The sequence below is a fragment of the Vulpes lagopus genome, chromosome 3 (genome assembly GCF_018345385.1).
Source record: "Vulpes lagopus strain Blue_001 chromosome 3, ASM1834538v1, whole genome shotgun sequence".
Classification (NCBI taxonomy): domain Eukaryota; kingdom Metazoa; phylum Chordata; class Mammalia; order Carnivora; family Canidae; genus Vulpes; species Vulpes lagopus.
In genome coordinates, this window is record NC_054826.1 from 75815021 (window position 1) to 75841615 (window position 26595).

General features: G+C 38.1%; 1 protein-coding gene across 1 annotated transcript in view; it reads left to right on the plus strand.

Annotated features, from left to right (window-relative positions):
• Positions 1-26595, plus strand: part of ANK3 (ankyrin 3) — a 657384-nt gene that overhangs the window by 101283 nt on the left and 529506 nt on the right. Inside the window, exon 2 of the mRNA XM_041749118.1 lies at positions 13288-13326. Within this exon, the coding sequence (XP_041605052.1) occupies positions 13288-13326 (39 nt within the window). The remainder of the gene's footprint in view (positions 1-13287; positions 13327-26595) is intronic.

Genomic DNA, 26595 nt, shown 5'->3' on the forward strand with positions numbered 1-26595 from the left:
TGTATTTATTTTTTTCTCTGTAGAGCTGTAGCATCAGTGCCTTTTCAATTCTACCTCTGTTTCTTAGGCTTTCCTAAATTCCCCCTGCACTGTCACAGAGGGTTTTCTTATCGGTTGTTTTTGATTTGGATGTCTCAAGACAACCTTCATTTCTGAGGCACAACTGCAAGTATGGGTTCCCAAGGTCACCCTCAGGTTTGATAAGCCATTTGAGAGACTCCCAGGACCCTGAAAGCTGTTGCATGCACAGTTGTGATTTGTTACTGTGATGGGATGCAGATTCAAATCAGCCGAGGGAAGACATGCTCAGCCCAGGGCCTGGGAGAATTCCAGGGGCTGGGCTCTGCTGTCCTCCCCCAGCCCCATCATGGGGCCACAGGTACTTCTCCCAGGAGCAGTGTGCGAGAACACACACAGCACTGCCAGCCAGAGAACTCACTGAGTGTTGGTGTCTGGAGTTTGCGCTGAGACTCAGTCATAAACTTGATTGGTCACACAGACGTTGCTGACTGCTTCTGGGCTTTACCATTGTCTCCAGTCTCTCCCTAGATGGAGCAGATAGTGCATGACCACAAGTATCCACCACAGATGGCATCATTCGTATAGCATGTGTTGATCCCAATGTCAACAAAGACACTTAGGGGGCAGACTGTTCCAAGGGTTTCAAGGCCAGTTCCCAGGATCAAGGGCAAAGGCTAGACCGCTTTCTCTTTTTTAAAAGATTTATTTATTTATTTGTGATAGAGAGAGAGAGGCAGACACACAGGCAGAGGGAGAAGCAGGCTCCATGCCGGGAGCCCAACGTGGGTCTCGATCCCGGGACTCCAGGATTGCACCCTGGGCCAAAGGCAGGCGCTAAACGGCTGAGCCACCCAGGAATCCCCTAGACCACTTTCTAAGTAAGGTTAACCCTTTACTGCAGAGCTCCTTTTTCTCTTTCCCTCTCCGTTCCACCTAACATTCGCTTGCCAGGTAAATCTAATGAACAGTCTTAGCCATGTCATTTTCTTCTCCACAGCCTCTGTGTTTTATTTGTTCCTATGTTCAGAGTTTACAGGTCATCTTGATTATAAATACTCTTTTTTTTTTCAGTCCCATAAACCAGTAAAATATCAAAGTGGTCCCAGATTATATAATCACCCCACGTTTTCCTAACTGGTCTTTACCCCTGCTGTCTTCTCAACCTGCAGTGCCCTTGCCCATTCAAAATCTTTGTGGTCTCATTCGTGTGCCCCACTATCATAAAGCCTTAATTGCTTAAAATAGATTTATTTGATTCCTCTTTGGATCTCTTTCCTTGTATATCTCCATGACACTTGCTATGATCTGCCTTGCATTGAAGTTATTTTTGTACCTGTCTTATTCTCTTTATTAGATAGGAAGCTCCTTCAGAGTAAGGATTGTGCCTCTTCATGTTCCCTGTAGAGGCCAAGTTAATGCCTGAAAACCTGGAAGGTACAGAATATGTGCAGAATTTAGTTGTGCAGAATTTAATTCCTGTCTTTTGGAGAAGATCCAACAAACATTTAATGTCATAAGAACAAACTCCTTAAAATGGTGGCTTCTCCACTTGCTTAGGTGCCAAATGAATGTTATAGATAATATGCCCCCTGGGGTCCATCTTGGATGGCTGGTTAGGGAGCTCCTTTTGAGGATTTAGTTGTGTTTTTAAAGAGCTGAATTCACATGAGTACATAAACACTAACACTGAGTTCTGTGGTCGATGTGCAGCACTTGGCACTATGGATAAATCAGTGATTTGGGGAATCTAACCTAAAGGATCTGATTGGGTCTTGTTCCCAGGGTGAAGAATAACTATATAGGATTCATTTAACTTCTCTCTTCCATCTTTAACCCTCTCTTTTCCCTTGCCATCCCTTATACTGAGAGAGCTCTTTTAATAGATTCATTCTTATAATGAATATGTATAATGATTCAGAGTATACTCCATAAACATGTACTTATTAGATACTATGTCAGGTGTTGCAGATATAGTGGTGAACAATACAGGAATACTCCTTGTTCTCATTTTCTCCCTCAGAAGGGATTTAAAAAACTAACTTTCAACTCACTAATTTCCCTAACAGGTCTGTGAAACAGAAGACCTAAATGGTATCTGTCTGCAGTAGCTAAAATTAATTGAGCACTTACTATGTGTTAAGTACTCTCTCTATATATTACCCCAATTCTTACAATGTTTGGGTAGCAACCTAATTATTGTTACATTATAGATGAGGAAGCTGAGGCTATGTTTCAGGCTTGCCTCCTTTAGAACTTGCACTTTTTACCACTGTTTAATGGATTACTATTAGTAGGATAGGCATTGCCACCTTTAGCTGCAGTTCACTGTGATCTTGCATTGTTATTCTAGCCCAGTGATCAAACATAGCTCTTGTCTGTGTTAAAAATCTCACTTTGAATGAATACCATTTACATTGATATGGATGGAACTGGAATCCACTGGAGAAAGATAATTATCATATTGTTTCACTCATATGTGGAATATAAGAAACAGTGAAAAGAACTATAAGGGAGGGGGGAAATGAGTGGTGAAAAATTAGAGAGGAACACAAACCATGAGAGATTCCTAACTCTGGGAAACAAAGGGTTGCAGAAGGGGAGGTGGGTAGGGGGATGGGGTAACTGGGTGATGGGCATTAAGGAGGGCACATGATGAGAGATGAGCACTGAGTGTTACACTATATGTTGGCAAATTGAATTTAAATAAAATTTTTAAAAATCTCACTTTGAATTGTTACTATATGATCAGCTGAGTGAATGGATCAAATTCATTAACTCCATAGCAGTAATACTTATCTTTGCTCCTTACAGAGTCATATATTGCTTGAATATCATTGTGGAAAAAGAAGGAATAGATGATACTAAAAAATATTTTTTAAATTGCTACAGGTTGCTAAGGATAATTGTGCCACTTGGAATTTTCCAGTAGTTTAGGATAAACACATTAGTTGGTCTAAGTTCAACAAGTGAATTAAGATTTTTCTAGCAAGTTGGTTGACATTAGGCTTCTCAAACCTTCCCTGAATCACACGACTCCCAGGAAGGTCTGGAATGCTGGTTTGTCAGTGGTAAATTGTTGCACTGTTCTCTAATGCAAGAGTCTGATGAATGATAAGCACTTAAGTTTATTTATTCAAGTTTATTTGAAATAATGTATTTGGAGACCTATACTTATTTCTTACAGGAAATGTCCGATTCAGGACAAAACAATCTAGAATTTTAATTATCGTAATGAGTAAGGGAAATAGTATTATTTAAAAGAAATGTCTTACTCTTCTAACCCCTCTCCCCTAAAAGTCTTTAAAGTACTACAATACAGTAGGCGCTTCTTTTGAATATATTGGCAGGTGCATTTGTGAATGTAAGTGAACACACTGCATTGTGTTGCCTTGCATAGTTGAAGTGGAGAAATATTTGCTCAAATTGCTTTTTTTCGAAATCAAGCTGTATTATTTCAGTAGACTAGATGGAGGGAAGTTTGATAGAATGGCTAAGTGTTGGGCTCTGAAGACAGAATTGGGTTTGAATGTTATCTTTGCTACATTATAAGCTGTAGAACATTGGGTAATTTAATCTGAGTGTCAGATTCTTCATCAGGAAAATGAGAGTGATAATAAATCCTCCTACCTCATGTTTAGTGGATTAAATGTGTTTTATGTTTGGGTGTATGTATTAGATACCCTCTAGCTCTAAAAGGTTAATGACTATTTTATTTATATTTGTTGGGGAAAGTATCCATTTTCTTTCTTTGTACTCATTTTTAAAAATCACCACTTTAAGACAATAAGTGATCTGGGTGATTAGCATTGTTGCTAAATACAAAAGGGCTACTGTCAGGAGGAACTAAATACAACAACACAGTGGTCTCTGAACAGGCTTGTTTTCAAGATGTTGAACTTAATTCTAGCAGTCCACATACATGAGTTTGAATTCAAATTGAATTCTTGGCATCAAATGAAAATCTTTTGGAAACTACAAGTTACTGAAATTCTGTGGATTATGGAGCCACACAATCTGGGGTCAAATGTAAGCTGTGGTTATTTACTTACTTAATTTCTTACTTTGTCTCTTACTCAGTTTCCTTAGTAAAATGAAGATAGTAAAAGCACCTATCTCACAGGTGAGGGCAAAATGAGATGTTACTTGTAAAGCGTTTAGAACCGTACCTGGCACATAGTAAGAATTATGTAAGGATTAGCTCTTATTATTTTGTATTAATGGTACTAACATAGCAAAACTTGATTTGCACACAACCATAATGATGGGTGTGCATTTTATTTTTTTATTTGTTTATTTGTTTATTTTTCTTTGTTTATTTTTTTTTAAGTAGTCTCCACACCAGTATGGAGCCCAATATGTGGCTTGAACTTGCCACCCTGAGATCAAGACCTGAGCTGAGATCAAAACTCAGACATTTATCTGAGTCATCCCAGTATCCCTGGATATGTAGTTTAAATGATGGATGGACTAATTATTGCAGATACTGACTAATTGGTTGTATACATAAGAAATATGTTAGACATGGAAAAGTCAGAAATTCAAGATCTCCTTGGAAAAAGAGTCATTATTTAAAAAAAAAAAACTATGTATAATATTATATATAGTTATTGTAAATAATTTTTTTAGCATTTGTAGCAATGTAATAACCTCCAATCCTGCCTTTATAAACTCAGATATGATTTGATGTATATTTTCCTGGTTATTGAGTCAAGGAACAAATAAAAGTTGTGTAGGACAGTCTCAAAGTGTTTACCATGAACTTCAGAATAGTCTGTCGGAGAACGGTTGCTGCGAAATGAATCATGATGGCCTCTGTGGCCTTAATAGAAATGATAAAAGTTAGTAACCAATGGTTCTAGAGACTGTAGGAGTCAGTTTCAGGAAGAAGGGGAATTTTGGATTTGACAACAGAAGTCCTGGGTTTGAGTCTTGTTGCTGCCACTTATGAAAATATAACTCGGGGTAATTCACTTGTTTCTTTGCTCATTAGGTTCCTCTTTTACAAAATAAGAATGATAATCTCTACCCTGATGTTCTCACAGGATTGTTTTGTAGGCTCAGTAATAGACTGGGTAAAATTTCTGGACATGTATATGATCGTGCTATTTTTGTTAATGTCAAGACAAGACAATGTCAAGAACTAAATGTTTTTATTTCTGTATGGAACTGTGGATACATGCCTTGGGCTATGTGAAGAGAAAAGCAGAAGGGATATTTTCTATTTATTCTCTATTCTACAAATTTAGATCTATTACATTTAAACCATTATTAATTTAATTTAATTTAATTTAATTTAATTTAATTTAATTTAATTTAATGTAAGTTATTCTAATTTTATCACTTTTCCTCACAGCGAATGATTTTGACCTGGTTGGTAGAATGAGAACAGAGGGGAGAAGCTTGGGTTGGGGGCTGGATTAAAGGTGAGCAGAGGTTCTTGTGAAGCATACAGGTCATGAGTTCAAGCCCTGCAATTGGCTCCATGCTGAATGTGGAGCCTACTTAAAATAATAAGAGTTAATCCTTATACAATTGTTACTATGTGCCAAAAGGTGTGGATAGGTTTTGTTAAGCCTTTGTTTGGCAGATGAGGCCTTAGCAAGATTCTCAGATCTCTTGTGGGGTGGTAATAGGGAAAGATGATCAGTATGTTTCCAAGTACAGAGAGGTTTCCAAGTACAGAGAGCATCTGGGATTCCTGTTAGGAAAAGGAGAAATCTGGCCCATGAAGGAGCTCTCATAGAAGAGGGTAGAACTACTGCGGAGATAGAGTGTGGTCTGGATCATTGCCTTCTAGGAAAAACTAAGGTCAACTTTGAGATTTTTTGAAACTGCAACTTTCTCCTTATCTTCACTTTAAAATTTCCTGTCAATTTTCCAGCAATTGCCAAAGTTAAACTATCCTAGAGCAGAAAGACATATATTTATTTGGCATCAGGCCAACGGAAGACTTGCCTTTCTGAAATGCCAGGGGTCAGAGGGAGGGAAAACTTCAGAGTCTGGCTGAAAAGAAAAGCAGGTGAGTCGAATCTCCTTTCTATTTGGCATTTGCTCTGACAGGCTCATTCAGCCCTCATGGATATAAGGAAGAGGAAGAGGTCAGGAGGTACTACTTAAACCTTCTACTCCGGCTCTGTCCTTTTGCCCTGCTTTCTATCACCACCACCATCTGATCTGCTAACTCCCAATCTTCTTTCTTCAAGAGTTTCTATTTTACTTCAAAGTCCTGCCCTTTTCTACCCTCAGTGACTGAAAGCAATGGAAGTTCTTTGTTCTCTCCACATAGGGCATAACTGGGGAGGAGTCACAGCCATGTCTCTGGTATCTCCTACTAAATTCTCTTTCTCAGACAAACACTGATGAATATTGAAGTATTTCTACAGTAATAATTGATGATGTACATTTCTTCAGATCAGCTGAGAAATTAGCTATTCTTTCTTTCTTACTTTGCTTTTGTAAGAAGATGTTTTATAAGATCTAAATGAATTTTTATGGCTAAACTTGGAACAAAACAAATGATTGGGGTGTGCCTTGGTGGCTCAGTTGGTTAAGCGTCTGCCTTCAGCCCAGGTCATGATCCCAGGGTCCTGGGATTGAGTCCCACATTGGGCTCTCTGCCCTGTGGGGAGCCTGCTTCTCCCTCTCTGTATGTCCCTCCCCCCAGCTACTGCTCTCTCTCTCTTTCACATAAATAAAATCTTAAAAAAAAAACCCACAAAAAACAAATGGCTGAAGACTGACTATATTATAGAGTGGTAGCATTGTTGCAATGGAAAAGGAAAATGTAACCAGACAACTCGGGCATGCATTCAGGCCCCATGTACTGGCTATATGACTTTGGGTAGCTCATGTTACCTCTTTAAAATTCCTTTTCCTCAGTGGGATGGAAATAAAAATAATGTCAAAAAACAGTATTATCAAGATTTCAGTATTATAAAGACTACCTCATTTAAACCTATAGCCAACATCAAACTCAATGTCGAGACTCTAGAATATTTAATATTTTAAGCAGTTAAAGGCAAGGATATCTATGTTCATCATTACTTTTATTTTTTTTTAAAGATTTTATTTATTTATTCATGAGAGACACAGAGAGAGAGGCAGAGACATAGGCAGAGGAGAAGCAGGACCCCCCTGGGGAGCCTGGCATGGGACTTGATCCCAGGGCCCAAGGACCAAGACCTGAGCCAAAGGCAGATGTTCAGCCACTGAGCCACCCAGATACCCCTGTTCACCATTACTTACATCATTTTGGAAGTTCTGGCCTATGTAATAGCATGTGCCAAAAAGCAAGTAAGAGAGAGATGAGTTTGGAAAGAAAAGACCATTCTAAGAATAACTGAAATGAAAAGTGAATTGGGCCTATGTAAAAACAAACAGGTGGGAACAATCAAGGCGATTTTGATAAAGTAGTTAGAGATACTTTTCCTACCAAGTATTATGTGTACTATCAAATTTATCCTGTGAGCACAAGAGCTGACAGATGGTAAGAGGAAGACAAATAGCCCTGAATCTGGTGTCCAGCCGCTGATTTGCTGAGCATATGTGCTATGGTAGGCACTGAACTAAGTACTTCCTGTAAATTATCTAGTGTGATTCTTACCACAAAACTGTAACATGGGTGTTATGATGCCTGTTTTATGAATAAGGAAACTAAGGTTTAGAGAAATTAAAAAACAAAACAAACAAAACTTACCCGAGTGCCAAAGCTGACACTAAGGCAAAGATTGTACCTCAAAGCAATTGCTCTCAAAGTGAATTTTACACAGATGATGAATGAGTGATTTTACCAATGATGTTGGAGGCAAAGCTGAGGTAGGGGATTGTCAGAAATAACATTAAGTACTTACTTCACACCATACCTAAGAAATTCTACACAGGTCGGTAAAAAGGGCCAAGGGTAAAAGTTGGTAGCAGCAGTTGGAGGGCAAGTAAAAGAAATAGAAATAGCTATTTAATTGCAGCTGGACTAGGGAAGAACTTTCTAAGTATACGAACCATGGAAGAAACCACAGAAGAAATGATTGATAAGTTTGCATAAAATTTAAGCTTCTGTGCATCAAAAACCAAACCTGAATGCAAATAAGATGAAGGCAACTGAAAATATACAACTAAGATACACAAATGATTAATATCTTTATTGTACAAAGAGCTCTTACAAATCAATAAAAACCCACAGATTTCCTAAGTAAAAACGGTCAAAGGCAATAAATAGGAGAATTACCATAAATTTTTAAAATTGCTCAGAAGTACTGACAAGAAAAAAATAACTAAAAGTAGACACCACTTTCACTGTGAAATAAAAGAGTATTTAATAAAATTGTTAAGATACATTTGTAAGAGATTTGAGAAATAGGAACTGAGATGCACTGCTAATTGTCTTTTTGGTGGGCAACCTAAGGCGCATCTCAGAAATACTGTAGGTTTGGTTTCAGGTCGCCACAATAAAGTGAATATTGCCATAAAACAAATTTATGAATTTTTTGCTTTCCCAGGGCGTATAAAAGTTAAGTGTACCCTATACTGTAGTCTGTTAGGTGCAGCACAGTAGCATTATCTTTAAAAAATATACATAGTTTGGGATCCCTGGGTGGCGCAGTGGTTTGGCACCTGCCTTTGGCCCAGGGCGCAATCCTGGAGACCCGGGATCGAATCCCACGTGGGGCTCCCGGTGCATGGAGCCTGCTTCTCCCTCTGACTGTATCTCTGCCTCTCTCTCTCTCTCTCTCTCTCTCTCTGTGATTATCATTAAAAAAATAAAAAATAAAAAAATATACATAGTTTAATTGAAAATTACTTTATTGCTAAAAAATGCTAACCATCACCTGAGCTCTCAGTGAGTCATGAACATTTTTGCTTTTGGAGGGCCCTGCCTCATTGTTGTAGCTGCTGATCGGGATGGTGGTAGCTGAAGGTTGAGGTGGGTGTGGTGATTTCTTAAAATAAGACAACAATGAAGTTTGCTGCATCGATTGACTCTTCCTTTCATGAACGATTTCTCTGTAGCAGTGATGCTGTTTGATAGCATTTTACCCATAGTAGACCTTCTTTCAGAATTAGGGTCAGTCCTCTCAGATGCTGCCCCTGCTATATCAACTAGATTCATGTGATATTCTAAGTCCTGTGTTGTCATTTCATCCATCTTCATAGCATCTCCAGGAGTAGGCTCTATCTCAAGAAACCACTTTTCTTTGCTCATCCATAAGAGGCAACTCCTCATCTATTCAAGTTTGGTCACAAGGTTGCAGCCATGCAGTCCCATCTCCAGGCTCCACTTCTAATTCTAATTCTCTTGCTATTTCCACCACACCTGCAGTTACTTCCTCAGAAGTAGGAAGAAGAAGAAGCTTTGAACCCCTCAGAGTCATCCATGAGAGTTGGAATCTACTTCTGCCAAACTCCTGTGGATGTTTACTTAGCTTTTGATCTCTTCCCATGGATTATGAATACTCTGAATGGCATTGGGAGTGGTGAATGCTTTCCAGAAGGTTTTTGCACTGATTTTGCCCAGAACCATCAGAGGAATCCCTATCTGTGGCAGCTATAGCCTTAAAAAATATATATTTCTTAAATAATAAGACTTGAAAATCAGAATTACTGGGGTTGTTCAGTTGGTCAAATATCTAACTTTGGCTCAGGTCATGATCTCAGGGTCCTGGGATCAAGCTCCTCATTGGGTTCCCTGCTCAGTGGGGAGTCTGCTTGTCCCTTTGCACTCCCTCCGCCATGCCCCCTTCTCCCTGCTCATGCTTGCATGTACTCTCTCTCTTTCAAATAAATAAAATCTTAAAAAAGAAAATCAGAATCACTCCTTGATCCATGGACTGCAGAGTGGATGTTGTATTAGTGGGGCTTGAAAACAACATTAGTCTCATTATACACCGCCATCTGAGCTCTTGGGTGACTAGGTACATTGTCAATGAGCAGTAATATTTGGAAGGAATCTTTTTTTTCAGAGCAGTAGATCTCGGCATTGGGCTTAAACTATTCAGTAAATCATGTTGTAAACAAATATGCTGTCATCTAGGCTTTGTTGTTCCACTAAAAGAGCACAGGCAGGGAAGATTTAGCATAATTCTTCAGGGTCCTGGGATTTTCAGAATGGCCTGAGCACTGGTTTCAACTTAAAGTCACCAGATGTGTCTAGAGAGTCAGCCTGTTCTCGGAAGCTTTGAAGCCAAGTGTTGCCTTCTGTGTAGCTATGGATGTCCTAAATGGCATCTTCTTCCTCTAGAAGGCTGTTTGTCTACAACAAAAACCTGTTGTTTTTAAACCTCATGAATTATCTTATCAAGATCTGGAGAACTTGCTGTGGCTTCCATGTCAGCACCTGCTGCTTCCCCCTGTATTTTGATGTTGTAGAGAAGGGAAGACGACTTCTTCTTCTTCTTCTTCTTCTTCTTCTTCTTCTTCTTCTTCTTCTTCTTCTTTCTTCTTCTTTCTTCTTCTTTCTTCTTCTTTCTTCTTCTTTCTTCTTTTTTCTTCTTTCTTCTTCTTTCTTCTTCTTCTTTCTTCTTTCTTCTTTCTTCTTTCTCCTTTCTTTTATATTTTATTTATTTATTCATGAGAGACACTGAGAGGGAGGCAGAGACATAGGCAGAGGGAGAAGCAGGCTTCATGCGGGGAGCCTGATGTGGGACTCAATCCTGGGACTCCAGGATCACGTCCTGAGCTAAGGCAGACACTCAACCACTGAAACACCCAGGCATCCCCATAGAGACGACTTCTTTGTTTTAACCTCATGGGCCAATCTCTGCTAGTTTCAGACTTTTATTCTGCAGCTTCCTCCCCTCTCTTGGCCTTCCTAGAATTAAAGAGAGTCAGGATTAGGGTTTGTCTTAAGGGGATGTTTTGACTGGTTTGATCTTCTATCCAGACCACTCAGACTTTCTCCAAATCAGGTGTAGGGCTGTTCCAGTTTCTTATCTTTCATGTGTTCACTGGAGCACTACTTTAAATTTTGTTCAAGAATGTTTCCTGGGAACCCTGGGTGGCTCAGCGGTTGAGCATCTGCCCTTGACTCCCGGCATGATCCTGGAGTCTGGGGATTGAGTCCCACATTGGGCTCCCTGTGTGGAGCCTGCTGGTGTCTCTGCCTTTCTCTCTCTGTGTGTCTCTCATGAATAAATAAAGTCTTTAAAAGATATATTTTTTAAAATTAAAAAAAAAAAAGCTTTTCCTTTGTGTTCACAACGTGGCTAACTGGTACAGGAGGCCTAGTTTTTGGTCTGTTCCAGCTTTTGACATGCCTCCCTCACTAAGCTCTGTCATTTCTCATTTACAGTGAGAGATGTGTGACTCTTCCTTTCATTTGAACACTGGGGACCTTTTTAAGGTTATTATTTGGCCTAATATCAATATTGTTGTAATTTAGGGGATAAGGAGGCTTGAGGAGAGGGAGAGAGATGGAGGCCTTAGGAGGGCAGGGGAGGCTGGTTCATGGAGCAGTCACAACACACACAACATTTCTTGATTAAGTTACTGTGTTATATTGGGCAGGGTTCGTAGTGCCCCAGAATTACTGATCATAGATCAGTATGACAAATATAATCATAATGAAAAAGTTTGAAACATTGTGAGAATTATAAAATGTGATATTGTGTTACACAATGGCCAAACGCTTTTGGAAAATGGTGCCAATACTTGCTCAAGGCAGGTTGCCACAAATCTTGAATTTGTAAAAAACCTGCAGTATCTGCAAGGTGCAATAAAGTGAAGTGCGCCAGTATAGAGTTTTGCTCTTTTGGTGGGCAAACTGTAGACAAGTGCCATGGAAGAAGTTAATGCCTTTTCTTCAGAAATTCCATTTTGATGAATTTCACTTAAGGAAATTAACATATACAATGTCACGATTTTTGTACAAGGATATTATTGCAATGTTAGATGTACTAGATAAATAGAAAAAAGAGCACAACTTAAATAAGAAATATTAGGAAATGCTTGAACAAAAAGTGTCATGTGAATATGAAGATTAAGATGTAACCATTAAAATTGAATTTTTGAAGACTGTTATATGTAAAAATGATTCATTTTTAAGGGAAAAAGGCAAGATATACTCTATTTGTGGTATAATCTTAATCTTGTTTAAAAGGCTCTGTGTGTGTGTCTGTGTGAAAGGGAACTACAGATTGATATAAATTCTGTTCTAAGTGGTGTGATCATGGTTGATTCTTATTTCCTGTGTTTTGCAAATTTTCTACAATAAACGCATAATTGCTTTTATGACAAAAAAAAGTTACTTAAGTTACTCTTTTGGAAGTTATTGTACAGATTAAATAAGAAAATATGGCTGGGAGTAAAGTTAGGTTTTAGAAATGTGAATTTCCTCTTTTCCTTTATGGGAAACTCAGATAGGAACATCAGAATTCAGATTTAATCCTTTATGATTTGATGGGGATTTTAAAAAATTGGTTAAGACTAAATAACTCTTGTGACATCCATTTTGTGTAGTTTTTGGAAGAGTTAAGTAATGCAAGCATCACTGCAGCTAACAGTATAAAGTGCAATGTTCCTTTCTTCACATTCTCTATATTTAATCTTTGATACTGGTTGGAATAATTTGCATCTTGCACATGTTACTATATCCTAACAGGAAATGAGCTAAATGCATTTTTTCCTGACAGAATAAAGTTAGCATTTTGTAAAAGCAGAAAGTCAGCCTGTCCTTCGTCTTAGAGTGCCTGCACTCAGACTCCATAGTTTTCTCCTTTGAGGCGGGAATAGTCTCATAGGAACCAGGTCATCTCGCATAATCTGGCTTTTGGCTTTTACTTATCTTGTTATTCTGGTCCTTGGTAAACAATTTTTGGGATAATGAAGTTTCAGAGACAAAATTGGTTTCTCATAATTGCTGTGAAGGTAAATGGTATGAGAAAGTGTTTTACTGTGCCAACGTTTTCACACAGAAAAGACTGGTTTTGCAGCATTTTTGTTACCCCATTGAAATTGTATCTCATGGGCATATTCCTTTCAGGTTCAGGTTCACACTTTTTTTTATATTTGACACAACTTTGTTTTTAAAAACTCCATTCAGATTTTTGATGCCTTTGACTTGTTGTGCTTTTCTTTATGGCATTGCTTATATGAACATTTCCCACATGTTCTTTTTTTCTCTATGCCCCATCACATTTCCTTTGTTTTACTTTGTGTCCCTTTTAGGGCACTTCTTGTGTTTTTAAGTCCATTAATAATCGTCATTTATAAACTGTTGTCATGGTAAAGATGAAATTCTTTCAAGTCTGCTAAAATTTGTTTCTTTGTTTCTAGAGTGACTATGGATCCTGCTATTCTGGAAGCTCCAGAAAGGTAAAGAAGATTAACACCAAACTCAATATATATATATGTATATATTTTGGTTTCCCTTCTTTGTTATAATTATAAACATGAACTTTAATGAATTATTTATATAAGATGCTATTTTTTAACCGTTTAAAATTTAAATTAGAGAACATTTTGAAAGCTTTATTGGTTTTTGCCTCGTGGGGTCACCTGGTAGCCTGGACACGTGCTCATGGTAGAATGGTACCTTGGGGTATTAGCTGTGTTCCACATCTGGTCCTTAGCTATGCAGCTGGAGGTTTGAGTTTATGGCATCCAAGAGTGACCCTGCCCCTAGAGACTGATGCGGCATCATTTTCTCCATTTATAATGCCATGAAAACCAAATGCTTGGCTTGGTTCTTTAGTCCATTCTCTGTTTGAAAAGCCCAAATGGAAGTTTAATTATGATCAAATGCTTCTCAATCTGGAATTAGGAGAGCCATTTTGATGATTGTAATAGTGAAAATCTTCTAGCTGTGATAACCTAATGCCTCCATCTGATCTTGAGGGGTGTTCTTTTTAGTGGGCCTCGAAGGGTGCCTTTTCTCTTTCCTCTATACAGCAATGCATAAATGCTATAACTCTCTCCCTCTTACCTTCCCATCTCCCTGGAGTTCCCAGGCCTCATTTTGCATATGCTTAACAACCACTGTCTTTCAGCTCTGAGTCTGGGAAGTATTTGTTCTTTGCAACAGCCAGACTAAAGAAAGGGTTAAGACAGGCTGCATTTGAATGTCAACCCTAGTTGGCTCCATGCTCTCTCTTTTTTCTTTTTTTAAAGCTTTTATCTATTCATTTACAAGAGACACAGAGAGAGAGAGGCAGAGACATAGGCAGAGGGAGAAGCAGACTCCTTGCAGGGAGCCCAACGTGGAACTCGATCCCAGGACCCTGGAATCACGACCTGAGCCAAAGGCAGACACTCAACCACTAAGCCACTCAGGTGCCCCTGCTCCATGCTCTTGGATACCATGCTGTGTCACCCTATGCTTCAATTTCCTCATGTGAAAATGGATTAGTAATGGCACCTGGGCACCTGGTTGGTTCAGTAGGTTAAGTGTCTACTTTTAGCTCAGCTCATAATCCTAGGGTCCTGGGATCAAACCCTGCATTGGCTCTCTACTCTGCAGGAAGCCTGTTTCTTTCTCTCCCTCTGCCTGCTGCTCCCCCTGCTTGTGCTTTTTCTTTCTCAACTAAATAAATAAAATCTTAAAAAAAAAAAAAAGGTTAGAAATGGCACCTCTCTCATAGGTTTGTTATGAGATAAGCTTTTTAGCTCAGTGATGAAATAAGAATTCCAAAAAAGTCAAATGATATCATTCATGTTATTATGGCTTATTGTTTTCTCTAAGGTGACTTTTACACTCATATGTAAAGATTTTATTAGAGTGAATTATGCAGAATTGCCATTTTGGTATGTCAAAAATTGTCTAACACCAGCTACTTCATATGGCTAAAACCAATAACAATTGACTTATAATTCTTTCTCCTATCTATGGAACTTTTAGTTATTTTACCTCTTTAACACATTGTTACCCTTATCCTTTGAAATATAGGTATACTCAGATCATCTCCCTTAAATGATATTTTTTTCTTGTTTAGTGAAATGATAGAGTAATGCTGATTTTTTTTTGTCATGAACTGCTCACAAGAATGATAGTGTAGTCTTTTGAGATTTTGACATTGGTTCGGTAGGCTTTTCTCATATCACCAACTCTGCAGGGTGTTGTAATGTTTCTGGTTAGTATTATTTGTGTCACTGGTAATAAACCAAAACAAAGTTCATTGGAATCCTACTGTTAATTCCTTCTTGCCCGTGTATGTTATGTCTTACCTCTTAAAGAACTTTTGTATTTTTCAGGTATGTTTTCTTTTCCAATAATTTTGAGGGGCAGAAGTATAACTATCTTCATTTTCTAAATTAAAAATAGAATCATGTGTTGAATCATTGGACCAAGAGCATAGATTTAGTTAGTAATCTAGTTAGTTGAACAGAGGCCTTCATAATTTCAAAGCTAAGGTGGACTTCCTGAGGTCTCACCCAAAACTCTCATTTTGTATGTTGGGTAAATAAAAATCTTAAGAGGCTATCTGAAATAATAATGGCAGAATCAAAACAAAAATGGGTATCTTTAAATTTTTCCCCCTCCTACTATATTCCTAGGATTCTGTATTTGCTCAAAAGCATTATCTGACCATGTTTTAGAATTTTAACTCTGAGATAGTTAATAATTGATGCCATTTTTAGAATGAATGAAACATGAATTTCATCAGTACTCTGATGAAGAACAAAACTACATGTTGTCATATTTCAACATTGAAATATTTTAGTTTTTCTTGAACCTTATATAAAAATGAAACAACCATTCATGTGTGGATTTAGGACTTTATTGTTCTCTTCTACTTACCTATTTGTGCACAGACCAACTTCCTTTACCCAGCCTCTAGCCATTTAAACAGCTTCTAGAATGTGCTTATACTACCTTCTGTATCAATGTTTTATTATTTTTAAAGATTTCATTTATTTATTCATGAGACACACACACAGAGAGAGGGGGCGTGGCAGAGACACGGGCAGGGGAGAAGCAGGCTCCATGCAGGGAGCCCGATGTGGGACTCGATCTCGGGTATCCAGGATCATGCCCTGGACTGAAGGCGGCGCCAAACCGCTGAACCACCCGGGCTGCCCCTGCATCAATGTTTTATATGTAGTCTAAATACTGTCTTTACTGAAGTTTTGGCTTTGTACCATGATGTCAGAAAACATGAATCATTGGCTTTGCCAGATTGAAATGATTTCTCAAAGGCCTCAACACCACCAGGAGTTCAGTTAGGTGAGGGAATAAAATGGGGGGTGAAAAGAGGAGTTGGTGCTTTTTTTTTAAAACTCAAAATGAAAGTTTTCTTCTGCTTTATAGTTTTGGGATCTTGGGAGTGCCTCTTCTGGCCTCTATCCAGTTTGGGTGTAAACTCAACAGCCTTGGTGCTTTGGAACACTCACTGGCCCATCAGCTCAGTTTGCCTCCTTTCTTTCTTGTCACAGTTTTAAAGAACATACCAGAAGTCAGAGGTCTGAACTCTAAAGAGGTCCCTCGTTGCTTGGTACCCACTCCAGCTCCTCCACTTCCAGTCACTTAATGGTCCAAACCACTTTGTCAGCAAGGGGATGGCTGAGGCCTCAGGGGGCAACACAGAATCCTTCTGAATTTTTGAGATTGAATCCTTTCACCAAAATAAAATATTCAAGATATTAGAGATTGAGGAGATAGGACTTTATAGCACATAAATTAAAGGGGTAGCTTGGATGAGTTTGGAGTTTAAAAAGATCATCAATAAAAATAAAAGGAAACCCATTTATTATGTCTGATATCTCTGTTTTGTTGTTTTTACCTACCATTTGAATTTGTGTTCTTATAGAATGTGAATCGAATGGCAGCACTGAAAGAAACCAAGGTCACTTTTTAAATCTTGAACACCAAAGTCCTGTCTAGGCAAGCCTTTGATTTAGATGTTTGTAAATGTGACTTGAAATCTACAGATAGGTGTGCTGCCAGAACATTCGATTTACTTAATAGAAGAGATGAAGGAGAGCATGAGCCTCTCTGATAGAATTCTTTTGTTTTTGAACCCTGGAATATGAGTAATCAGGAACAACGCTGCATCGTGTCAAGCAGAGTCTGAATCCCGATGACACAATTCTAAGAACTGTCAGAACTGACTCCTGCCCAATTTAAGGGTATGGGTTACGAAGAGGCTGACTAAAAATACTTGGATGTTGGCTGTTGCTTGCCAAAGTTTGTTTTCATTCTACGATCAGAACAAATCAGAGCTGCCACAGTGCAGGCACGATGCTGCCCCGAAGGTCTTTACGTGGAAAGACTGGCTTACATCAGGTTCAGATGTCACTGTGCTGCTCATCCTCTGTCATTTCACTTAGCCCCAGAGCTGACGGCTCAGACGGGCTTTCCTCGCGGCTCCTTCAAATGAGCCCCTTCCTAAAGGTGTGTGGTCAGTGGGAAGAAAAGACTCCCATTTTTCATTTGGGAATATCAGTCCTTAGCACTTTTTCTTGATATTCAAGGAAGACATGTTTGCTTTGATTTCTGTTCTGGAGAATAATGTTATTGTAGGCCCTTTAAAAAACGTGGTAGGAATGCAAGTAAGAGTATGTGCGAGAGCCAGAGACTTCAGGGGGGCGGGGAGGGGTGTTGGGGAAGATTGAAAAATATCACCTACTCAGAATATTTATAAAAGTATGCAGTTTCCATATATTAGAAATCATCTTACAATGACAATTTGTTCACTAATGTATAGTTGTCACATACATTAACACCAAGTTTGAACCCACGAGCTTAGAATCCTGGCTTAGCAGACCAAATGATTCATAACCAAATATTATCAATGCCACGCTCTCACAAAATGCTACTGTCCATGAGAAAATATAATTTTTCAATTGATCTTCTGTTTTCTAGAATAACTACAAAGCTGTTTAGAATTTCAGAAATTAAGTCTGATATCATGGTATTTCCTCCCAGGCATATGATTGTGGTCTGTTTGTTTATTATTTAACATCTTCTTTCGGAAATTGTCTCTACACGTCTTTGGGCATTATTTTATGAAAGTATTCATATTTTTCTCAACAATTTATACAAGCTTCTTATGTGTTAATATTATTATCCTTTAGCTCCATTTTGGGGGCAAATATTTGACCTTTACTGCTCTTTGTATTATGTTTAGTTTGTATAGTTTAAGCAAAAATTTAGCGCACACTTATTTTCTATGGTAAGACTGTTAATTATTTTCAAATGTGGTAATTTTTAGAAAACATATTTGGACACAGTTTCAGGTTATATTTTTGATCTGAAAACCAAAAATCAAAAGGTGGTAAATATGGCTGAAAAGATAGGCAAGAGTCATGTTGGGGGCTTTGAATTTTCAGCTAAGGAGGTCAGTCCTAGTATAGATGTGCTTCATATTTAAATTGTATACAACTGTGGATCAGAATATGATAAGGGATCAATCAGTATATATTAATCTCCTTTGAAGTAGTGGAGGAGATGCTAAGCTGTGGGACACTGTCATATTATTTCACTGTGGGTTTTTTTTTTTTAACTTTCATAGAATTCCCCTGTGTGATTTTTTTTAATGGATTTATCCATATCACATCTAAATCCATGATTACATCTAAAAGGTTTCATATGTGAACATGTCTTTAATGAATCTCTAAAACTCAAATTAGTACCCTGGAATTCTAAGGTAAATTCTTGCTCTGCAGTTCTCATCTTTATGATGAAAGATGTGACCTTAACTTGGTTGACGTTATAGTTCTTGCTCACAAGCCATCTCTTTCTGGAGGGCAGGATACCTAGTGGTTGGCGTCTGACAGACTGCTTGCTAGTTAGGAATTGTGAAAAAGTTGCTTGACCACTGTATTCCTCAACTTTCTCATTTCTAAAGGTCAGTAATAACAAGTATACACCTCATAGAGTTTTTATGAAAATGAAATGAAAATGCTCCATTCCCCAAAAGTTCCTGCTATAAATACATGTTAATGTCACCACTAGCAGGATGCAGATGCCCTTTCCTTTCTTTTTCTCAGCTGGTGATGCTCTAAGCCCATCTTTCCCGTAGTAGGTTTTGGGAGAATGAGGCTAAAACCCAGAAAATTATGAGGATTTAAACATTCTAATAGTATAGTAATAAAACAGTAGGCAAGAAATTGGTAATGGAGCTGGGAAATGATGCTTTAAAATCCCATTGCAAAATGGTCAAAGTTTATTCTGATGGATACTTCCTTGGCTCACATGTCACACCCTCTCATATCCATTTGTGATATTGTAGAAATTGGATCGAAATAGATGGACAGGATTTGAGAATGTTAGTCTTGTTTTGGCCTTTAATGGTGTATGTTTATCTATCTAATCTGTGTGTTATCACTAAATAAATGTATATAGATGTTACTACATGTGACATGAATGTGTAGACAAGTGTACATGTGTGTGCACACACGATTTGTGTAATATATATAAAATGATGTGTTAGAGCTCTAAAAAGTCTCCATAATTCCAGACCCCTGCTGAGCCTCTCCATAGGAGTTAGTCTGCTAGTTCCTCCCAGGGGGAAGACCTGGGGAGGAGCTTCAGTGTGATAAATACTGTTTACTCTAAGCTACAATGATGGGTTTCTTTCTTCACGATGGAGTTTAATGGGTATCCCCCACTGCTCAGTCTGTAGCTTCCAACTCAGGAGGTTATTGGAATAGAAAGTGACTCTGTCTCAGGCCAGAAAGAAAATAGGATACATATGTATTCTTTCTTAGGTTCATGAAAGAGAAAAAGACTTCCTGATGGAGCTGACTGTGGTTTGTCTTTTGAGCCTATAACCCAGTCTGCTGATAATTTCTTCAAACAGTGCAGTAGAAGGAAACATACATTAACACCATTTATTGCATGGCTGTTATGCACTCTATGATTTTAACTCATTTGATTCTCCAAAGACTCTGTGAGGCTGGTTTTGATTACCTCCAATTTATAGATGGGGAAGTGAGGCTCAAAGTAGTTGGTAAATAGCAGGGTTCTGATTTGAACCCAGGTGCAGTTGGTCCCCCCAAATTGTGCCTTTTCCCCAATGCTGATACATGCAATATGAATAAGGGAGACCAGAACAATTGTTCAAAGTTTTCCCCATTTCACATGTTGGCCCTGGCTGTCCACACCCCGGGAGGGCAGCGGGTAGCTGCTGCAGGTAATAGCAACCATGTAAGGCAAGTTTCCTTCTCAGCTGTCAGTTCCTCCCTCTGTCCTCTGGCTTGAGGGTACTGCCTTGCTCTTTGCTGTTGACCTTGGCTTTCTGACATCCAACGTGCCTCTCACTTGCCACTAAAATTTTAACATGAGCTAGATTTGCTTTGTAACTAGTAAAGCCATATTGGTGACAGTTATTTACTTCACTTATTTATTTCAACTTTAATCCAGTGTTTTGAATATCCAGCTATAATTTGAGGCATGTATAACCTCTTGAGAAAAGAGTCGGCAATTAAGATGTCAGCCTTGTCAGGATTCCTAAGCACTACGCTGATAGGTACTTGGAGATGATATAGATAGAGCATATGCTAAAACCTTCTGGTGTGTAAATATGTTGCTCTTTAACAGAAAGTTTCCAGGATTCAATAGGCAGCCTTTTGCAATGATTGGGGTATTCTGGGTTGGATTTAGCCTTTCTTAGTAAGATTTTTTTCTTTTTTTTATATTAGAAAGGGAGGAAGTGTGTGGTATGAGGAAAAGTGGGTAAGCTTGAGTGTCTGATTGGTGCAATCTTAAATTGTAGTCCCATCTCTCACTTGTCCCCAGCAAGTCATTTTACTCCTTGCAGCTCTGGTTATCCATCTGTAAAACAGGTGTTATACTTACCATTGTTTATAATACTCTCAGTGCAGTGCCTAGCATAGAGCATCACTGAGTAAATATTAGTTCTCTGCATCTTGACCTGGAAGGTAATGCTCTTTTGCCTTTTTTTTTTTTTTAATTCTTGCCTTTAAAGAATGCATGTATATGGAGGAAAGACTGATTAAATAAGCCTTTCCTCACATAAAGACTGTCTTCCCTTTATAGTTCTGTATCTGTTCTATTTTAAATAAAGGTTTAAACTCTCTCATTTCCCTGATACCTCTGCATGAGATAAGACTTGAACTCAATATACAACAGCTAGTTGGGTGTATTCCATACATCTGTTATGTGCAAGTGTTCTTCCTGCCGGATCTGGGGTGCAGTGAGTTGAGAGTCACATTTTGCTAGACTTAGTTATTGATGATTCCAGCACATTTATAAGACACAGGTGATGCTTTTTAAGTTGTGCAGGAAGCAGAAATGACCAATGTGGTAGGTCAAGGCTTAGAGCCATAGGAGAAAACACTTCTTGGCTGGGAGGGATTATGTTTTATCTTATATTCCTCTTCTTCTGTGAATTCTGTGCTCCTGACAAAAACTTGCCTATCCCATCTGCCTTATTAAGTAAACTCAACAGTTTTCCCAAATAATTTTAAATGTGCCCAAAGGTTAACAGTTAGTAAGGTTTCACTGTAAATTAATCAGCTATTAGATATTCTCCAGTATCGAAAATTAGAATTAACTACTGTTCTTTTACTTTTAAGTCAACACATGAATAATTTTATATACAGGTATACTTTTTAATGAAAAAGTAAGTATTTAAAAAAAAAGAAAAAGTAAGTATTTTAAATCACCAAATGAGGGCAGCCTGGGTGGGTCAGTGGTTTAGCGCCACCTTCAGCCCAGGGCATGATCCTGGGGACCTGGAATTGAGTCCCATGTCGGGCTCCCTGCATGGAGCCTGCTTCTCCCTCTGCCTGTGTCTCTGTCTCTGTCTCTCTGTCTCTGTCTCTGTCTCTCTCTTTCTGTGACTCATGAATAAATAAAAAAATCTTTAAAAAAATCACCAAATGAGAGAACTTTCTCTCTACAGAAATAGATGTTTTAGAATAGACGATGCATACTTTCTCTAAAAGACCTCGAGACCAATTAATTTGATTAATCAAAAGCTTTAAAATTACTTTTACTGTGGTACTCTTGTCAGTGTTCCAAAAGAAAATGTTCCTCAGTTTACAATTGTGTTTATTTTTGTCCTAATTCAGTCCTCAAAAATCTAGGAAATGCATCATTTTTAAAGTCAGGAAATATAAGGAAATGACTACCTGTCACTTTTTATGTTCCCTTTCTAGTTGTCAGTATTGCTGCCCATCAATAGCTAGCACCAAATTTTCTGCTGGTTTCTGATGATAAAGCTGCATCTGAATTTCCCTAAGCACTTCTTTATAGACAATCAGCACCAGTATGATGCCCTTGTAACATGACTTGAGGAAACAGAAAGTGTTACATAAAATCAGAAAGAACATTCAGAAGTTTGTATATGTTTTGTTACTTCATTTGATATTTTAAATTTTTCTTTTATTTTTTAAAGATTTTATTTATTCATTTGTGAGAGACTCAGAGAGAAAGAGTAAGAGAGAGAGAGAGAGAGAGAGAGAGGCAGAGACACAGGCAGAGGGAGAAGTAGGCTCCATGCAGGGAGCCTGATGTGGGACTGGGTCCTGGGTCTCCAGAATCAGGCCCTGGGCTGAAGGCAGCACTAAACCGCTGAGCCACCTGGGCTGCCCAACATTTTTAAATTTTAGATCATCCTATGAAGTGGGCAGAGAAGCTCTTAATATAACTGTATAGACATAAAAATGGGAGCTCATTGACCTGACTTGCACAAAGTCCCCAAACTGACCTACTTGTGATGAGAGCCTGGCCCTTGGTTCAGTGCTTTTCTCACTGTCCCATTATCCGAGTCACTCATGTGAGGGACCATGTGTGCCCATTCAAGTAATTTCCCTGTGAGAAGCAGTCAAGCCCTGGTCCTTGGTGGGCTGGACATTGAACATTAAAGGATAGAATCTGTAAGTATGTATAGAGAAAATAACAGCGGTTCACCAGTGCATATGAATCATTCCATGTATGTCTCCATGTTCCCCATAAGAACGTTTTTATCTGGACTTGTCACACTTGGTAATGTAGGTTGTTTATTTTTTCCTGTGTGAAACCTAGATGGAGACAAGCGGAACACTGGTCTGAGCCTATCCGTTGTGCTGATGCCAGTGCAGGTTTGCTGATGATGTTCACCAGGCTCAAGCTTTTAAGATGAATCTCTATGGCAGTGACTTGCTCATTTTAGGGACTTGTCCAGTGCTGTGATCAGCCACATTCAAGAATGGAAGAAGACAGAAAAAGAATTCAAGTTATAATAATGTGTTTATTGGAACACTAACATAGCAAAACCAAAAATAAATCTTCTTCTGTTGTTCAGTAGCGATCATGGGACCAGCACAGAAGACTCTGAATGGTGATGCTCATGAAATCCAGCTGTCTACCTTCCAACTCTGGAACTTAGGGATTTAGTTTTGTGGAGCTTGGTTATTTTGTGTCAGTGATAAGACACACTTCCTCTAGGTTTGGAGCCTTTCTTTCCCATACGGGAGTTGTCTATGTAGAGCGTAGGTGGTGAGGAATTATTGTAGAGGGTTCAAAGCATTAGACAACTTCCTTCAGATCTTTGGTTCTAGACACCCCAGGAGCATTATTTTACCTTCTTCTTTTTTTTCTTTTGCGAATACAGGTAACCTTGAAAAATAGACTGAGTAGTTAGCTCTTGTTTCCACAGTTCTGGCATGGAAATTTCTTACAGGCTGGAACGGCTGCCTCCACTGTTGCTATGCAACCAGGAGAGGAGTTCACAAGCTTTGTCACAAGCCAGCAATCAAAAGAGAGACAATATTTTCTTTCGATTATGTATTTTATTTATTTATTTACTTATTTATTTCTGTCAGCTCTGGTTTTTGGGATTGTGTATTTATATCCTTTGGGGAGTTTTTATTTGTAGAAATGTCTTTTCCAGAGACACTTTATTTGTCGAAGACATTTTGGTTTGATCTTCCTAGATAAAAAGGTGAGCTCCTCCTCACAGGCAGTAGGTGTTGAAATTAGGCCTTGAAGCAGATAAAATAGTTCTTAATAAAAACATGGTGGAATCAAATACAGCTTTACCCACTCTTTTAGTAAGAAAACATCGATGTAGCTTTGTATTCTTTCTTCTGGTCTTCATACACTGTGTACTTCTTTAACCTAAATCAGTGGCTTTGAATCTGTAGTTCGTTCCTCTCTCTTGCCTCTGAGAGTCATCTCTAAATAAAAGACCATTTAAACCTTTGTAATCAGGATTTATCCTGACCAAATTTTCTGGAGCCATCTTTTATGTAAATCTTTCTTGACCTTTACAGATTTTGTCTTTCAAATACTAACGAACCAGCTTTTAAACAAATGTTTGGGTAAATGCTTATAGCCAATGTTTATATTTTCAATTATCCATTGGTGTTTATTGAGCGAGGAGGCCGAGGGATGTTCCTCAGGACTGTTCATAATACTCGTGCAGGTAGAAAGGGGAGATAGGAAGACTATAATAATACAGATCTTCTGCCAGTGTCCCAAAGGAGAAAAAGATGGATTTAGAAACTGAGTATCAGTGAGCTTGGAATTGATATCTGGCAACACCGCAGTCTGGGTTACTGAACTAATAGCTTGTGATGACTAAGAAGTGGTGATAATTAGGAGCCAACCTGTTTTCACAAGGAAAAACTCATGTAAAATTAAACCTTTTTTCTTCCTAATGATTTTACTATGCTGCGGACTCATGTTATTCTGTAGCCACTGGATATGGATTTTGGTAACATATTTGATGAAATTTCTTAATGATAATCAACATTTCATTACTGCAGTCTCTAACTTTTATGCTTTAAAATAGCACTTAACAATTTTTTTCCTGCTTTCTGTGTGAGTTATTTGAAGAAATGAGAGAACATTAAATATATTTTTTCCAGTTCGGGGACATAACATTTTTATATAGATATTACCACTTGCATTTTCCCCTCATACTTGGGCTTTCTCTGAGAAAAAGTTTTGCTTTTTATCTTTTAAAGTAAATATTTAGCATTTTGTTGCATGAGGCTCTGCTCACGTGTTAGAACAGAGCTCATTCAGGATGAGCTTATCTTTAGCGTCTGTGCCCTCCCAAAGTGAGTGGGGTTCCAGTTTGGGCCTTTGTCACCACTGGGGCTTTGCATTTGAAGTGTCAATGTGTCAATGACTGTTGGAAAAAGGCCTGATACCTCATCTTAGTTTCCACACTCCCTTTGAGTTCTTTGTACAAGAGTGGAGAGTGAACTGTTTTAAATCAAACCATAAAGCAGTACTGAGGAATGCTGGTTTTGTTCATTTCTTCAATCCACAAGTGTTTGCTGAGGAGTGCCTTCGATGATTTGAAGACCTGTGGGGCAGATAAATTCTGTCACATGTGAAAATCTCACACTGGCCTTTTTTTAAGACCCGTTGGCTAACTGACAGACCCCTTCTCAGAAAGAATATTTTAAATACATAAGATAGGAGGAATTAATTATATTAAAATAGTTATTCAAGATTAAAAATTGTGATAAAGTAATAGATATACTTTTTGATGCATTAGGTAATAAGATCTAGCAGAGGGTTGAATATCAGCTGTTCTTTTGTAATCATGATCCACTTAATCATGTCTGCCTGGTTATAGAGTGATAGAAAAGTAATCATTTCTATTGGTGACAAAGTCATAGGTCCTGTTAATACTCCATGGCTTTTATCATGCCTATATTTATAGTGCAAGGAGTTTTCGGTTAGATGTTAATTAAAATAAAGATATACTTGCTCTCCCCAGGAGTCTGTCCACAGACCCACGTGGGGGATGTCCATATACCTCAATTAAAGTAAATCTGTTTATGTATCCACCAGTATAATTGTAATTTTCACAAAAGTAATTTTCTTAAAAACAAAAAAGTAAAATATAGTATTAATATAAGACAATGATACATTCTTTCCAGATGATAAAGTCTCTGGGATTAAAATCCTTGTAAATATTCCATGTAGGGTATATAGTTTAAACTATTTATTAAGCATGTGTAGTAGCAGAGACAAATGAGTTTCAAGCATGTATATTGTCCATGTGACCTAGCCCTCAATAGAATAGAATGATAAATCTTTGCAGAAGATGCCAAATGGCTGGGCCCTTTGCCAGTCTTCCATTATATTTTTGAAGGAGCATAAGGAATAAAGCCATAGTTTAAGGGGAGAAATTTCATCTAAACAACCTGTAAGAGGCCAAGGGAGAATGCCCAGCTCATTAGTGAATAATGCAGGTCGTCATATGGAAAATCTTTTGTGCAAATAACAGCACTGATTTCATAGGTATTTGTGGGTTAATAAACACATCACATGTAGAGTCAGTCTGACACATAGGAAACCCTATGTTAACGCTGTTATTGCTATTCCACCATAAGTTACTACTAATAAGTTCCGCAGATTTGTTGTGGAGGGCACAAAGCTTTCTTATTTCAAAGAACCATATTTACATATATAGCAGTGATAATTTAGGGCTTACCAGGCCACTGTGGGATGACATTAGAGATGTATTTAACTTATTTTTTGACTAGATAATACATGAACATTATATAAAATCTTAAAGCTATGAAAGTGTATATATAGTGAAAAGTAAATCATTTTTGCTTCTTTTTATCCCAGTCACTCAGTTCTCCTTCCTAGAGGCAATGTATTCTATGTAAAAGTAATAGATTTATATTTTGCTATTTTAAAGATTTTGTTTATTGTTTTGAGAAGAGAGA